We start from the raw sequence: 16,824 nt of genomic DNA on the forward strand, positions 1-16,824 counted from the left end.
TTGGAAATAATTTTAGATGTTGGGGATTGGAGGAGAGTGTAGTTTTCCAACCAGGAAGGATCTCGTTTATTGTTGGTACTCTTACTCTTCAGCCTTTAAAGAGTTGTCAATTCTAGCAACAGAGAGCTGGATCTCACAGACTTGCATGGAAGGCAGCCCCGATGCCTGTGGAAGGCATTGGGCTGCCTTCCCTGCCATCGGGAGCCCGTCACAGCAGCGTGGGGACCCGATGGGGAAGGGGAGGGAGCTCCCTCCACACACCCCGCGGTCATAGTGAGGGTTAATGCGCCGGCATCAGGGTTTTCACCGATGCCGGCGCATACAGCAGGGGTCCGGCTTACGGGAACAGCCGGTCCCCTGCAGCTGAACGGGCGGGCGCAGCCACTGCACCCGGCCGATCAGCGTCGGGAAGTCACTTCCCACAGCGCCATAGTATTACGGTGCTGGTCGGGAAGGGGTTCATAGTTCAGATATTTTGGGATGCGGTGGTATAAATTATATTTATTGTTTATATTTATTATGGGGAAGGGGGGTGATTTGAATTTTGATAATTTTTTAAAACATTTTATTATAAATATTTTAAGTCCCCTTAGGGGACTTTAATAAGCGATACTTATATTGTCTTAGCCTATGGGAGTTGTGCTATTTTGCTATGGAGCCTTGCCACCTGCAGGCTTCCATAGGAACTACTGCTGTAGAAAACTCAGAGGCACCAAGGTTGCTACAGGGACTGAATGGCTTCCCCGACCAAAGTGCGGGGCCGCCGTTCGGCCCCTGGAGAGCAGTGCTCTTGGAGAAAGCTGCCTCAGATGCCGTAGTCACAATTGACCACAGTATCCGAGGGTCTAAACGTCTGTAGTTGGCATTTCACAGACATGTATGACAAATGTCCTGAAGGGGTTAAACATGGGACAAATACATGATGTGAACACAAATTAAAACATACCCGAAAAACCACCCAGTAAACTGAAGAACTGAAGTCTCAGCCGCACTAAGGCCCCTTGCAGACAAGCATGTGTCACACTGCGAGTCCGCAGCGCAGCTCCCAGCACTGACGGGGTCACATAGCATTATATTGATTTATGATGCTATGTAACCCTTACAGTTCTGGAAGGTATTAGATGACACTAACATAATGCTGTTAGTGTAATCTAATACATTCCAGAACTATAAGGGTTACATAGCATCATAAATTAATATAATGCTATGTGACCCCCGTCAGTGCTGGGAGCTGCGCTGCGGACTCGCAGCGTGACACGCGCTCGTCTGCAAGGGGCCCAAGTTTACATTTCTTCCAGTATACAAGTGCATTCATGACTTCAGAAGTGAGGAAACATAACAGAAGCTTTTGGGGTACAAGACAAGCTGTATTATCATTGGTCAAAATGATCTGAAGACAGTGGCTGTAGTGCAGATCCGGTGGCTCTGTTTATCTCCGTCAGAACTTCACTTTCTTTCTCAAACATCTGTTGAAGTGAGCAACATTGTAAGCAATTAGTAATGAATAATAATTAGTATAGTGTATAGATCAAAGACACTGGATACACGTTTAAGGGCTGTTCAGACAGAGTATTTTGACAGCAGAACTTAGCAAAGACTGCTGGGTGGCAGTGTGGAATCCGGCTCCCTCCGTCCATTCATGCCGCCGCAGTTTCTGGCATAACCTTTCTTGGAGTGGCCAAAAACCACAGCCTCCCATTAAAAACAATGGAAGGTGGATTCTACTCTGCCACCTAGAGGGCTTTTGGCATGGAATCCATGCCAATTTCCAGTCAAAAGATGCCATGTGAATGGCTCCTTAGGTTGGGTTTCCACATTCAGGTTTTTGGATGTAGTTTTTAGAGCTAAAACCAGGAGTGAATTAAAAATGTATCCTTTATGCATACTCAAATACTGCCTCAGAAAACGCAAACATAGAAACCCAGCCTTAACCCCTTAGTGACCAAGCCAGATTTTGGAAATCTGACATGTGTCACTTTAGCAGAGAATAACGTCGTAAAGGTTTTGCACATCAAAGTAATTCTGACATTGTTTTCTCGTCACATATTGTACTTTATTTAGGTGGTAAAATTTTACGGATAAAATATGCGTATCTTTATTAAAAAAACGTAAAAATCGATGAAAATTTGTAAAAATTGGCATATTTTCCTATTTTCAACTGCAATATTTCACATACATACATAAATACTATTCAATATTTTTATCAGAAATACAATATATTTCCACATCTTTATTTTTGCTGCACAAAAACATTTTCTTTTTTTTTTTTATTTAGGAGACTTACCATTTTAACATTAATTTAAAATTTTTTGAAGAACATATTTTTTCCTGCAACAAGCCAAGTTTGAAGAGGCTTATAAGTGTCAAAATAATAGAACCCTCTCATTTTTAAAACTAGACCCCTTAACGTATTCATCTATGGGTGTAATGAGTTTTTTGATTCCCTAGTTTTTTAAATAAATTAATGTTAAGAAGGTGAAAACATTTTTTTTTTTTCATTTTTTACACAAAAGTGTCAATTTAAAGACAGAGCACATGGAAATGAAGAAGTACCGGTACACCCCAAAATGTATCACCCCATTTCTTCTGTCTTCAGAAATACCGCCATTGTGGCCCTAATCTTATGTCTTGACACACGGCAGGGCCCAAACATAAAAGGAGCACCTGGGGCCTTTCAGATAAACTGAAAATGGTTCAGACCCCATTGCACACATGTAATGGCATTGAGCTGCAAAATGATAGAAAACCCTCATAAATGATCCCATTTTAAAAACTAGATCCCTTAAAGCATACATCTAGTGGTGTAGTAAGCACGCTGAGTGCAAAATTATTATAGGATGAAATAATGAGTATATATGGTTTCATTTAAATTGTTAATAAAATTATTTCTCAGGAAATTGGAGAAAAAATATTTTTAGATGGGTAACCCTGTTACTGTCTTAGAAATCCTTATCTTTGTGGCGCGTACAGATGAGAAGTGAAGCTGTGCACTTCTAAGGGATTAGGGAATGCAACAAAAAAACCACACTAGGGTGAGGCAGTTCCACCAGATCGAGGTTAAATGTCCACAAGTTTAGAGGTAATAAGCGCCACTCCCTTAGTACAGCACAGTATAGTCTACTTAGTATAGACGTCAAAAAAGTGTAATTGGAATAACTTAATGGAGAACAGCATTAGGGGGACTCCAAGGCCCCAGTTAAGAAATAGATGGGCGATCTGACATAAGTTAGGGAGTTAGCATAGGCATCAATAAAAATGATAAAAATTCAAGAAACATAAGCATTAATAAATGAGATAATAAAATAATTAAAATCAAGTTAAAATCTGTATGCACTCACTTCGCTGGGGGGTAGTCAACAGGATAAGCTCAAGACGCCTGAGACTTTGAACCCCCTGGCGAGGATCGCATGTAGAGGTGTGGAAGATTCTGAGGCTTCTGATTAATCCCTTTATTTGAACAAAAATGTGGCTCAACGCGTTTCGGCGACAGTATTCCCGTTCCTCAGGAGCAAGAGCATATACTTAAAAAAATATTTCAATATTTCTTTTTAAAATATTTTTTATGTATATTCACTTGCTCCTGAGGAAGGGGAATACTATCCCCAAAATGCATTGAGCCACATATTTGTTCAAATAAAGGGATTAATCAGAAGCCTCAGAATCTTCCACACAATTCAAGATGGTAACACCTGTGTCTGACTCTGACTGCGATTGAGATTTTTACCTTTCCTTACAGAAAGACATTGGAGAGCAGATTTCTAATATTAATATTTCTACAACACCTCCTTTCTTCTTCACTGTCGGCACCCACATTTTTTCATCCCCTTGGGGATTTCATGATCCCCTAGGATTGGAATAACTTCCACTTTTTTCTCTGTTTTTACTGCACTTATAAGCGCGGCAGATTTCTAAAAAGTACATATGACTATGTCTCGCCAAACTGAAAAAAACGGAAAAAAAATGAACTGCAGTGAAAGACAACACGTCCAAGAAAAAGGAGCAAAATGTCTCCAACTATGTTGCAAATTCCAGTTTGTTCACAAGATACAAGAACACTGATAGGGCTATAGAGACAAGGTGGCATTCAAGGACAGTGACTGGTTGTATAACGTCTCTTTAGCCCCATCAATCCCTGTATGAGAGACGAACGTGCTAAGTGACACGGTGCACCATAACAGGCCCCTGCCGGGCAAGGTAGAAACCGCTATGCACACAATCAACCAGTTACCTACAGAATATATAAAAGGACAGTGTCCAGAACATCTGTGGGAACAGTAATGGATCACTAATTCCCAAAATGATGTCAGGATTTCTAGACATCCCTTAGTGTATAAGCCCTTAGGCCTCTTTCACACAAGCGTGTCCGGATAAGGTCCAGATGCGTTGCGGCAAACCCCCGCGAGTAGGTACGCAATTGCAGTCAGTTTTGACTGCGATTGCGATCCGTTGTTCAGTTTTTATTGCGCGGGTGCAATGTGTTTTGCACGCGCGTGATAAAAAACTGAATGTGGTACCCAGACCCGAACTTCTTCACAGAAGTTCAGGTTTGGGTTCAAGGTTGTGTAGATTGTATTATTTTCCCTTATAACATGGTTATAAGGGAAAATAATAGCATTCGGAATACAGAATGCATAGTACAATAGCGCTGGAGGGGTTAAAAAAAAATAAAAAAAAATATTTAACTCGCCTTAATCCACTTGTTCGCGCAGCCGGCATCTTTTCTGTCTTCATCTGTGAGGAATAGGACCTTTGATGACGTCACTGCGTTCATCACATGGTCCATCACATGATCCATCACCATGGTGATGGATCATGTGACGGACCATGTGATGAGCGTAGTGACGTCATCAAAAGGTCCTATTCCTCACAGAACAAGACAGAAGAGATGCCGGCTGCGCGAACAAGTGGATTAAGGCGAGTTAAATTTTTGATTTATTTTTTTTAACCCCTCCAGCGCTATTGTACTATGCATTCTGTATTCAGAATGCTATTATTTTCCCTTATAACCATGTTATAAGGGGAAATAATAATGATCGGGTCTCCATCCCGATCGTCTCCTAGCAACCGTGCGTGAAAATCGCACCGCATCCGCACTTGTTTGCGGATGCTTGGGATTTTCACGCAGCCGCATTCACTTCTATGGGGCCTGTGTTGCGTGAAAAACGCACAATATAGAGCTTGCTGCGATTTTCACACAACGCACAAGTGATGCGTGAAAATCACCGCTCATGTGCACAGCCCCATAGAAATGAATGGGTCCGGATTCAGTGTGGGTGCAATGCGTTCACCTCACGCATTGCACCCGCGCGGAAAACTCGCCCGTGTGAAAGGGGCCTTAGTGTACTGGTGAGGAACAACTCAATCATTAGAGATCCTCCAAATACAAAAATATCATGCCAATAACATGATACAGAAATGTGAATGGAATTAACAGCTTTGTGTGGCAGGACATAGTCATAAAAAAATGAAATTATCGGTGTACACATGGTACCCTTTGTCCCAATATTTTCAGGGCAGCCTGGGGTGTTAAGTTGGGAGTTCCTCTGTTAAATATGATAGCATGCCATGTGATGTTGGGTTGGCCGTCTCACCGCACAATGTAATGTGATGTAATGATGTACTACACTAAATAATGCAATGCACTTTTTGTTATGGGTTCGGGTTGCGGTGGGTGGGGGAATAAAAATAAAAAAATGTTGTCATGCACGCAATGTAATGAAGACAAAAACAAATAGATATTGTGTAAACAAATGTTACTTGCTGATTGTCATTTGGCTGCAATTTGCTTGACAATAAAAAAAATACACTGATAAAAAAAAAAGTTGTGAGTCCCTGCCCTCAAACAGACAGACCGCAGGTGTAGCCGGTTGTGCTCTCGCACACCTTATGTAATTTTACCCCATATCTGGCACACTTGGAGGGAATAAACTGACAGAAGGAAAGGCGGCCTTTAAAACTAAAAAGAGATTCATCAAGGGATAGATATTTTTCAGGGGTATATCATTTTAAGAATAAATCCCTAAGGAGGGAAATATTATCCGTATATATGGATTATTTATGTATGGAAAGAAAAAAAAAAGAAAAAATCTGAAAAAAAAAATAAAAATGACTTTCAGAAAATGGTGAAAAAAAAAAAAAAAATCCCTAAGGAGGGAAATAAGGGGTCTCAGTTTATTTAGGCGGTCGTAGGCTGGGTCAGTTCTGAGGGGGGGACTTGAGAATTGTCCGAAAAATGCATAAACCGCATTAGGGCCTCATAGCGGTTTCGGGACATACGGTAACTGCTGCAAACACAGGGGTTGAGTGGACAGTACTCGAAACCCAATAGGATCGGACAGATGGCTTTTTTTTTTAAGCCCCAAATTTTTTTTAATTTCAGGGACCACCATCTTATATAGATAGACGTGGGCTTTTGTACAGCAAACTGTGTGGCGTACAGATTAGTTTGCTGCGCAATTAACTCTAGGACTTTATCGTCCACAAATTGGTAAAATTGGTGATGTCCACATTACTTTGGGGAGTGGATAAAAATTGGGGTACTTGGGGGGAAAATGAAGTAGCAGGAACCCACGTAGTAGAAGGGACGGGACCGCTGGGTGGAGAATGAGATGAGGTGGCGACTTCTACCACCATAGGGCTATGGGGTCTGGAGATGGAAGTGGAGTCCCCGCTATCGGAAAATATTTCCGTCTCTGAGTGGTCAGAGCAGAGAAATTCATGTGCCAAAGATATCTCGCCTAATTCATTCCCTGCTGTGATCCCCATTGACATGCTGCTGCAGCTCAGCGTGCTTTCCGCCTCAATACGTACTCTTCTGGCTGAGCGGGATAGGCCCAAAACTGCAGAAAACCACACAATCCTGTATCATCATCAAAATGTCAACTGAAAAAATAAAATAAAAAATTAGACTAACCTTTCTCCAGTCTTCTGGATCTTGATGTGTATAACCAAGCAGGTGACATAGGCCATGTACTGCAGTCACCTGCAAGACAGAATATGTTGGAGTTTCATAGCAGTAGATTATAATTAATCTCTGAAAGACACAAGACCCTAAGGCCCCTTTCACACGGGCTTTGCGGGAAAATGTGCGGGTGCGTTGCAGGAACACCCGCGATTTTTCCGCGCGAGTGCAAAACATTGTAATGCATTTTGCACTCGCGTGAGAAAAATCGCACATGTTTGGTACCCAAACCCGAACTTCTTCACAGAAGTTCGGACTTGGGATCGGTGTTCTGTGGATTGTATTATTTTCCCTTATAACATGGTTATAAGGGAAAATAATAGCATTCTGAATACAGAATGCATAGTAAAACAGCGCTGGAGGGGTTAAAAAAATAAATAAAAATCATTTAACTCACCTTAGTCCAATTGATCGCGGCCCGGCATCTCCTTCTGTCCCCTTTACTGAATAGGAACTGTGGTGAGCATTAATTACAGGTAAAGGACCTTTGATGACGTCACTCCGGTCATCACATGGTACGTCACATGATCTTTTACCATGGTGATTCACTATGGTAAAAGATCATGTGACGTACCATGTGATGACCGGAGTGACGTCATCAAAGGTCCTTGACCTATAATTAATGCTCACCACAGGTCCTATTCAGTAAAGGGGGCAGAAGGAGATGCCGGGCCGCGATCAATTGGACTAAGGTGAGTTAAATGATTTTATTTATTTTTTTTAACCCCTCCAGCGCTGTTTTACTATGCATTCTGTATTCAGAATGCTATTATTTTCCCTTATAACCATGTTATAAGGGGAAATAATAATGATCGGGTCTCCATCCCGATCATCTCCTAGCAACCATGCGTGAAAATCGCACCGCATCCGCACTTGCTTGCGGATGCTTGCGATTTTCATGCAACCCCATTCATTTCTATGGGGCTTGCGTTACGTGAAAAACGCACAAAGAGGAGCATGCTGCGATTTTCACGCAACGCACAAGTGATGCGTGAAAATCACCGCTCATGTGAACAGCCCCATAGAAATGAATGGGTCAGGATTCCGTTCGGGTGCAATGCGTTCACCTCCCGCATCGCATCCGCGCGGAATACTCGCTCGTGTGAAAGGGGCCTAAGGCCCTTTCACGCGAGCGTTACGGATTCTCTCAGGTTCTGGTTTTGCACGCAAGTTCAGTGAGTTTTGTCTGCGATTGCGTTCAGGGTTTCAGTTTTTTCCACGCGGGTGCAATCAGTTTTTGATGCATTTTTCAAAAGTGTGAAAACAACCTGAATGACAATCTCCATCTCCTAGCAATCATAAGTGAAAAGTGCATTGCATCCAGATACAATCCGTTTTTCCTGAACGCAGAGTTGATGTGTGAAAAATGTGTACACAGACCCATTGAAGTGAATGAGTCAGGATTCAGTCCGGATGCTATGCGTTTGCTTCACGCACCGCACCCGGATGGAAAACTCATGGGAAGTTAGCCTAAAGCTTGTAGGTGCAAAATCCACAGCAGGAAACAGTAGCATCAGATTGTGTCAGGATACGTTCAGTGAAACTCGCACCAAGTTCAGTCAGTTTTGTCTGTGTGGGTGCAATAATTTTTCATGCGTTGTTCACACACACGTGAAATAAACGGAAGTGTTACAAACAACATCTGCTAGCAACCATCAGTGAAAAACGCTTTGTATCCGGACACAATGCGTTTTTCAGAAAGTCCCATTCACTTACATGGGGCCAGGGCTGCGTAAAAAACGCAGAATATAGAACATGCTGCGATTCTCGCACAACGTAGAAATGATGTGTTTAAAACAACGCTCATGTGCACAGACCCACTTAAATGAATGGGTCAGGATTCAGTGCGGGTGCTATGAGCTCAGTTCACGCATCGCACCCGGACGGAAAACTCACTTGTGTGAAAGAGGCCTTGCACACAAGGTCAATCAGTTTTTTCTGCGTCTGCGTACAGCGTTTCCATTTTTTCTTTCTAGATTGTATGTGTTTTTCACGCACGTGAAGAAAAACTAAAGAATAATAATCTACATGTCCTAGCCACCATCAGTGGAAAAGGCATTGCTTCCAGATGCCTTCCGTTTCTCACGCAAGTCCCTTGCACTTCTATGGAGCCAGAGCTGCGTTGAAAACGTAAAATATAGAACATGCTGCGATTTTTTCCTAGATGCAAAAATGATGTGTGAAAAACGCCACTCATGTACACAGACCCATTGAAATGAATGGATCAGGATTGAGTCCTGATGCTATGCGTTTGCTATTACAATACCCGATGGCTATATTAATTCTGTTTGTGGCCTGTTGTCTTTCTAAAACATAACTTTTATTTTTATACCTAAGGCTACTTTCACACTAGCATTAAAGTTTTCCGGTATGGAGTTCCGTCATAGAGGCTCAATACCGGAAAAAAAATGATCAGTTTTATCCTAATGCATTCTGAATGGAAAGCAATCCGTTCAGGATGCATCAGGATGTCTTCTGTTCTGTCCCTTTTACGGTATTTGGCCGGAGAAAATACAGCAGCATGCTGCGGTTTAAAAATGTGAAAAAAATAAATACCGGATCCGTTTTTCCGGATGACACTGGAGAGACGGATCCGGTATTTCAATGCATTTGTCAGACGGATCCGCATCCGGAAACAAATGATATCTGTTTGCATATGGATTTCCAGATCCGGCAGGCAGTTCTGGCAACTGAACTGCGTGCTGGATTCTTCTAACGCTAGTGTGAAAGTACGCTTAAAGGAACAAAAGAAAAATGTGTTCTTTCTTCCCAAAAGCCCTTTAGTGACAATAAAACATTGAAAGCACATCAGTGTTTTTATTTCCCTTTTCTTTCCTTGTTTTTACTTATTTTTCTTTTGTTGATAGAGATAGTGATTTGTGTGTATAGACAATAAATGTGTTTTGCTTTAAAGGGCTTCTGTCAGCCCACTAAACAGTTTTTTTTTTTTTGTTTAATAATGATTCCTACACTGCGATCTCTGCATACATAAGTAAAATAATCATTTTCGTTCAGTAGAATTTGATAAAACGCTATTTTTATAATATGTAAATTACCTTGCTACCAGCAAGTAGGGCGGCTACTTGCTGGTAGCAGCCGCATCCTCCGATCCTAATGACGCCCCCTCCGCATTGTGATTGACAGGGCCAGGGAACGGAATCATTCTCTGCTGGCCCTGCCTGTTTTCATTCAATATCTGGCGCCTGCGCCGCGGCCGTACCTATCTTCAATCTGCGCAGGCGCACTGAGTGGCGGCCACTCACTCGGCCGCTCGCTCCTCAATGACGTCACATCTACACCCGGCGCAGGCGCATTGAGGAGCGAGCGGCCGAGTGAGTGGCCGCCACTCAGTGCGCCTGCGCAGATTGAAGATAGGTACGGCCGCGGCGCAGGCGCCAGATATTGAATGAAAACAGGCAGGGCCAGCAGAGAACGCATCCTCCCATCATTAGGATCGGAGGATGCGGCTGCTACCAGCAAGTAGCCGCCCTACTTGCTGGTAGCAAGGTAATTTACATATTATAAAAATAGCGTTTTATCAAATTCTACTGAACGAAAATTATTATTTTACTTATGTATGCTGAAATCGCAGTGTAGGGATTATTATTAAAAAAAACAAAACAAAAAAAAACGGTTTAGTGGGCTGACAGAAGCCCTTTAAGCTGTTTATATTTTAGAAATTGTCTATTCTTCATATAGATCCTATACTTAGACAAATATCTACGATATGCCTGTTAAGAGAAATATCCGCTTTTTTTTTCTTAAAGGGGTTGTCCGGGTTCAGAGCTGAACCCGGACATCCCTCCATTTTCACCCCGGCAGCCCCCCTGACTTGAGCATCGGAGCAGTTCATGCTCTGATGCTCGCCTTTGCCCTGCAGTAAATCGCGCAGGGCAAAGGCATTTTTAGGAGTTCCGGTGACGTACCGGGGCTCTCCATGGGGCTGCCAGGAAGCCCGGTGAGGTCACCGGCACTGATGGACGGGCTTTAGCGCTGCCCTAGCCAGTAAAACGGCTAGGGCAGCGCTAAAGCCCGCCCTTCAGAGCTATTGACGTCACCGAACACACTGCCGGGCGGAAGCCTCCGCCTTGCAGTCTGTTATGATAAACAAAAGAGCCCATTCCCTGCGCGATCTAGCTCAGGGCAAAGGAGCGCATCGGAGCATGAGTGTCACGAGGGTATCAAGAGCCACGTCTGACTCCGTTATACCCGGGGTCAGGAAGTCGCAGCGGGTGGCTGCGCGCTCTATATCTAAAGATCACGTTGTTTCTTAGTGATTGTTTTCTGTGTTTGCCTTGCTATCCTTTTTGTCTCTATCAGGGATCCGTAGCTTCTCCTCCTCAGCTGTTTCTTGTCTGCCACTCCCAACCTCCTTATATTCTCCCCTCACACTTCTCTAGTTGCCAGTTATAGAGCTTCCTGCCTGGACATCTATACTGACCCACTGGAGTTGTGTATCCTGGTTGTCGTTCCAGAGTGCTACCCTCCGGATCCCTGTTGGGCTTCTTGTTGTCTCCTGTTGTCGCCCACCTGGGATTATATGTTGAGTTTGTATTGTCTGTCCTTCCCTTGGTGTTTTCCTTTAGAGCTAGTGGTGCGGACTAGGGCTTTAGGCACGTGATCGGCGTATGGGTGAGGAACCCGTCTAGGGACGTCAGGGCAGCCAGGTGCCAGCCGCTAGGTGAGTCAGGGGTCACCACCTTCCCTCTCACTTGGGCAGGGCCTTCCTTGTTCCCTCCCTCTGTGTCACGTATGTGATAGTCACGCCGACCGTGATAATGAGATGCTCCGATGCTAGCCTCAGGGGGGCTGCCGGGGTGAAAATAAGGGAATGTCTGGGTTCAGCTCTGAATCAGAACAACCTCTTTAATTAAATCACTTTGTTATTTGTTATTTCCATTTGCAACATTATAGATATGTTGCAAATAGTTTCATTATGGACAGTAAATAACTCCTTTTGTGTCCCTAATAGACCTTTATTCAGGTAATAGTATCTTTGTTTCACAATACCTCTCATAACTTGCACTATCTCTATCTCTCGACCCCTTTACTGTAGTTTATCTCGTATTCTTCCTATCATTCCCTTCTGGGGAACGCCTGCAGTACGTTCCTCTAAGGGTCACTCATGTGCTTTTCTCATTTAAAAGAACATAAACAGAGGCTCCCCCGACATGTTTCGCCACTATGTGGCATCTTCATGGGTTATTAAGGTGCATCTCAGATGCTTATTTTGCAGATCCGTTGTTTGTGGAACGTAATACGGATACGGCCGTGTGCATGAAGCCTAATTAGTGAAACTTTCTATTTTCATAGGAAAAGGCTGTGACTTCTAAGAATCCCTCAAATCTTTTTTTTTTTTTTCTCCATTCTTTTTCTTCTCTTCAGGTTTCCACAAGTTCTTGTCCAACTGAACTCAAATCCTGCATGCAGCTATTGCTACAGAGAACACTATAAGCGTCTCATGCAGTGTAACTTACGGTCAAGACATTGTTAAAATCCTCCTTTGTTTCTTGGCACTGCTGATAAATAAACTCAACCCCAAGGTAAATGTCTCCTAAATTGTGTTCATCTGGGAATGGTGGATCAGGTAATAATCCAGGGCGCAAATTCTGGAAGTATACAAGCACAAAATCATACAGGGGGAACACACCATCATGTCTTGCAATTAAAGGGATTTTCCAAGTGTTTTTCTGAGACTTTTATACTGATGACCTATCCACTGGATAGGTCATCAGTATCTGATCGGTGGGAGTCCTACACCCAGGACCCCCGTTGATCAGCTGTTTGAGAAGGCACCGCCACTTGCAGTAGCGCCATGGCCTTCTCGAAGCTTAGGGTAGACCATGTGATGTCACGTTCATCGGTAACATGGCCTAGGTGCAGCTCAGCCCCACTGTAATGAATGTGGCTGAGCTGCGATACCAAGCACAGACGCTATCCAATGGGCGGCGCTGTGCTTGATGAGTTGAGAGACGGCCGCTACACTACTGCGTGCACCAGTGCCTTTGCAAACAGCGGATCGGCGGTGGTTCTGGGTGTCGGACTTCCTCCGATCAGATACTGATGATCCAGAGGATAGGTCATCAGTATGTGATTAGTGGGGGCTGACACCAGAGACTCCGGGCGATTAGCTGTGAATGCCACGGCCTCCTTACAGCTTACCAAGCCGTCCATTGGATAACGACTATGGCATTCACTCTAATGCGACTGACCTGTGCCTAGGCTTCTTCAAGCAGCTGATAAACGTGGGTGCCAGGAGACAGACCCCCACCGATGAGATAGTGATCGCCTGTCCGGAGGATAGCACATCTGGAAAAACCCTTTTATGCATAATGTATAGAACTGCAGTTACTTGAAAGCAACCTTCTGTCCCATTTGTGTACCTCATGGAATGGAAAGGACAATACGTCTGTGGCTTTGTCCTGTCGCCTGTAGAGTCTGTTTAACTGACGGATCTTTGTATCACTTGTACATATGACCCCAACGTCAAACCCCTCCACCTTTAGACATTTTCTGGCAACCTGTAAATTCTTGCGTAAAGGTGATCGACGAAGCGGAATCACACACTGCAAGTTCCGTATAAGTAGAGACATAACCCTGTGGGGTCAAAGAAACAAAACACACAAAATTAAAGGAGTTGTCCACTTTGGGCAATATTTACTTGTTAGTATTGTCCCTTGACCATAAGATGATGGCATGTTACCCTGCTGGCAACCCCTAGAGAAAAGCTGGAATCTGTTTGGAAACCTGATTGTGTGTAACTTCCTTGCAGTGCCACTACAAGGAGAGGTAGGCATGACATGGAGTCTGTTAAAATCAATGAATTGTCAGAGGTCAGCAACCTCCTGCACTCCAGCTGTTGTGAAACTACAACTCCCAGCAAGCTCCACTCACTTCTATGGTAGTTTAACCCCTTCCTGACGCAGCCATTTTCCATTTTTTTTGCATTTTCGTTTTTTGCTCCCACCTTTTCGAAGCCATAACTTTTTTTTATTTTTCCATTCACATAGCCGTATGAGGGCTTGTTTTTTGCAGGACAAGTTGTACTTTCTAACGTCACCATTTAAATTTGCATAGACTGTAGTCTAAATCCAAATGGGGTGGAATTTGAAAAAAACAAAACACAATTCTGCCACAGTTTTAGAGGTTTCGTTTTTTACGGCGTTCACAATACGGTAAAACTAACTTGCGCTCATTTTCCATGTCAGTACGATTACGGAAATACCACACTTGTATCGTTTTTCTTCCATTTTAATACTAAAAAATAAATAAAAACTTTTGAATTTTTTTTTTATTCTTTCTTTCTTTTCTTTGCCATATTCTGACCCACGTAACTTTTTTTTATAGTTATGTATACAGAGATTTGTGAGGGGTAATTTTTTGTGGGCCAATCTGTAGTTTCTGACTTTTCGATTACTTTTTATTCCATTTTTTGGGGAGGTAAAGTGATGGAAAAAAAAAACAGCAAATTGGCCATTTTTATTTTACGCCATTCACCGTATGGTGCAAGTTTATTATGGCACGGCATCCGCTTGTGTGAAAGAGCCCTTAGTCATGCAAAGGCGAATGCAATCAACATCTTACTTCCATGAGCCCCTGTTGATTATGACAAACAGGTTATGCTTAGGGATGAGCGAACTTCTGTTTTCAAGTTCGGCGTACAAGGTTCGGGTTATCTAAGAATTCCGTTATGGATTCCGCTACCACGGACCATAACTTATGGTCTGTGGTAGCGGAATCCATAATGGAATTCTTAGATAACCCGAACCTTGAAAACAGAAGTTCGCTCATCCCTAATTATGCTCACTGCAGCATAGGTCACCAGTATTTAATGCCGGAGATTCCTTGAGAAAGCCAGTCAGTCAATCACATAAAATACAAGTCTGGTTGCACAGACTTATCATTACTGATACATGCCACCCAAGTGTCGCTCTTTTTGACCCAAGTCCCTCTTTGATTCTTAAATGTCCCTCCTTTTGACCTGGGGAATGAAATGTGCATTAATAAATTTACAAAATTGCTCCGTTCTAAAGTGTCTGTAAGATTTCTACCTGTATATTAGACCAGAACTTCATTATTTGGTGCAATTTGGACCTTATGATATCTATTAACTGATGATTCATCTGCCAATATTTAAATAGATATTGAAGCACAAGAAAGAAAAAAATTGTTCCAGGGGCTCCACATGCTGTAAAAAAAAATAAAGGAACTTATATTCACCTGACCAATCCCCAGCTGCTGCAGTTGTGTCAGTAATTATGCTTTAGGCGCACTGCCCATATTGTCCCTCACTGCGATTTTCAAAAGTTGGGAGGTATGCCGATATACAGGGTGGGCCATTTATATGGATACACCTTAATAAAATGGGAATGGTTGGTGATATTAACTTCCTGTTTGTGGCACATTAGTATATTTGAGGGGGGAAACTTTTCAAGATGGGTGGTGACCATGGCGGCCATTTTGAAGTTGGCCATTTTGAATCCAACTTTTGTTTTTTCAATAGGAAGAGGGTCATGTGACACATCAAACTTATTGGGAATTTCACAAGAAAAACAATGGTGTGCTTGGTTTTAACATAACTTTATTCTTTTATGAGTTATTTACAAGTTTCTGACCACTTATAAAATGTGTTCAATGTGCTGCCCATTGTGTTGGATTGTCAATGCAACCCTCTTCTCCCACTTTTCACACACTGATAGCAACACCGCAGAAGAAATGCTAGCACAGGCTTCCAGTATCCGTAGTTTCAGGTGCTGCACATCTCGTATCTTCACAGCATAGACGATTGCCTTCAGATGACCCCAAAGATAAAAGTCTAAGGGGGTCACTGGATATGCGAAATTGCTACATGATGATGTGTTTCCCTCTTTATGCACTGAAGCTGGCACGTTCCCTGAGTTTTTCCAGCAAGATGGTGCACCACCACATTATGGGTGTCAGGTCCGAGCATTCCTAGATGAACAGTTTCCTGGAAAGTGAATTGGTCGTCGTGGGCCAGTTGAATGGCCCCAAGGTCTCCCGATCTGACCCCCTTAGACTTTTATCTTTGGGGTCATCTGAAAGCAATTGTCTATGCTGTAAAGATACGAGATGTGCACCACCTGAAACTACGGATACTGGAAGCCTGTGCTAGCATTTCTCCTGCTATCAGTGTGTGAAGAGTGGGAGAAGAGGGTTGCATTGACAATCCAACACAATGGGCAGCACATTGAACACATTTTATAAGTGGTCAGAAACTTGTAAATAACTCATGAAAGAATAAAGTTATGTTAAAACCAAGCACACCATTGTTTTTCTTGTGAAATTCCCAATAAGTTTGATGTGTCACATGACCCTCTTCCTATTGAAAAAACAAAAGTTGGATTCAAAATGGCCAACTTCAAAATGGCCGCCATGGTCACCACCCATCTTGAAAAGTTTCCCCCCTCACATATACTAATGTGCCACAAACAGGAAGTTAATATCACCAACCATTCCCATTTTATTAAGGTGTATCCATATAAATGGCCCACCCTGTACAATGACATGGACTGATGCAAACCTTCACAGATACCCCTTGATCTTTGTTTACAAGGGGCCGGCATGTGCCCACTGTAGCCAATCAGTGGATCAAGTCAATCAAGTAGAAACTCCTTCTAGTTCTATGGAATCTCCAGGTTCAGAAAAGTGTCTAATAAAACTGATCCAAGAGAAAAGAGTCCATGACTTTACCTCAAATCTGGAAATCTTCATAACACTCTAGCGTAACCCGTGCGTGCGCCCAAACAGCAGGAGAAACGGAACTCAGGCGACATCGGAACCTTCATTGCGGGATAAGGGGAACGTGATTTCTGTTGGAACTCGGACCGGAAGTAAACCGCTTA

General features: G+C 43.0%; 1 protein-coding gene across 2 annotated transcripts; it reads right to left on the reverse strand.

Moving 5' to 3' along the window:
- Window positions 1-274: 274 nt before the first annotated feature.
- YBEY (ybeY metalloendoribonuclease) lies at window positions 275-16,748 on the reverse strand. 2 transcript variants are annotated; one of them, XM_040441178.1, is made up of 5 exons: window positions 16,673-16,748; window positions 13,345-13,558; window positions 12,439-12,570; window positions 6,914-6,982; window positions 275-1,466 (listed from the first exon to the last, which is right to left on the reverse strand). In XM_040441178.1, the coding sequence occupies exons 2-5, from the start codon at window positions 13,552-13,554 to the stop codon at window positions 1,374-1,376; spliced, it is 504 nt and encodes a 167-aa protein (XP_040297112.1). In that variant the 5' UTR covers window positions 13,555-13,558; window positions 16,673-16,748; the 3' UTR covers window positions 275-1,373. The 2 variants fall into 2 exon arrangements, with proteins under 2 accessions (XP_040297112.1, XP_040297113.1); XM_040441179.1 differs by lacking the exon at window positions 16,673-16,748 and adding an exon at window positions 15,182-15,244.
- Window positions 16,749-16,824: the final 76 nt, after the last annotated feature.

This window comes from Bufo bufo, chromosome 7 (genome assembly GCF_905171765.1).
Source record: "Bufo bufo chromosome 7, aBufBuf1.1, whole genome shotgun sequence".
Classification (NCBI taxonomy): domain Eukaryota; kingdom Metazoa; phylum Chordata; class Amphibia; order Anura; family Bufonidae; genus Bufo; species Bufo bufo.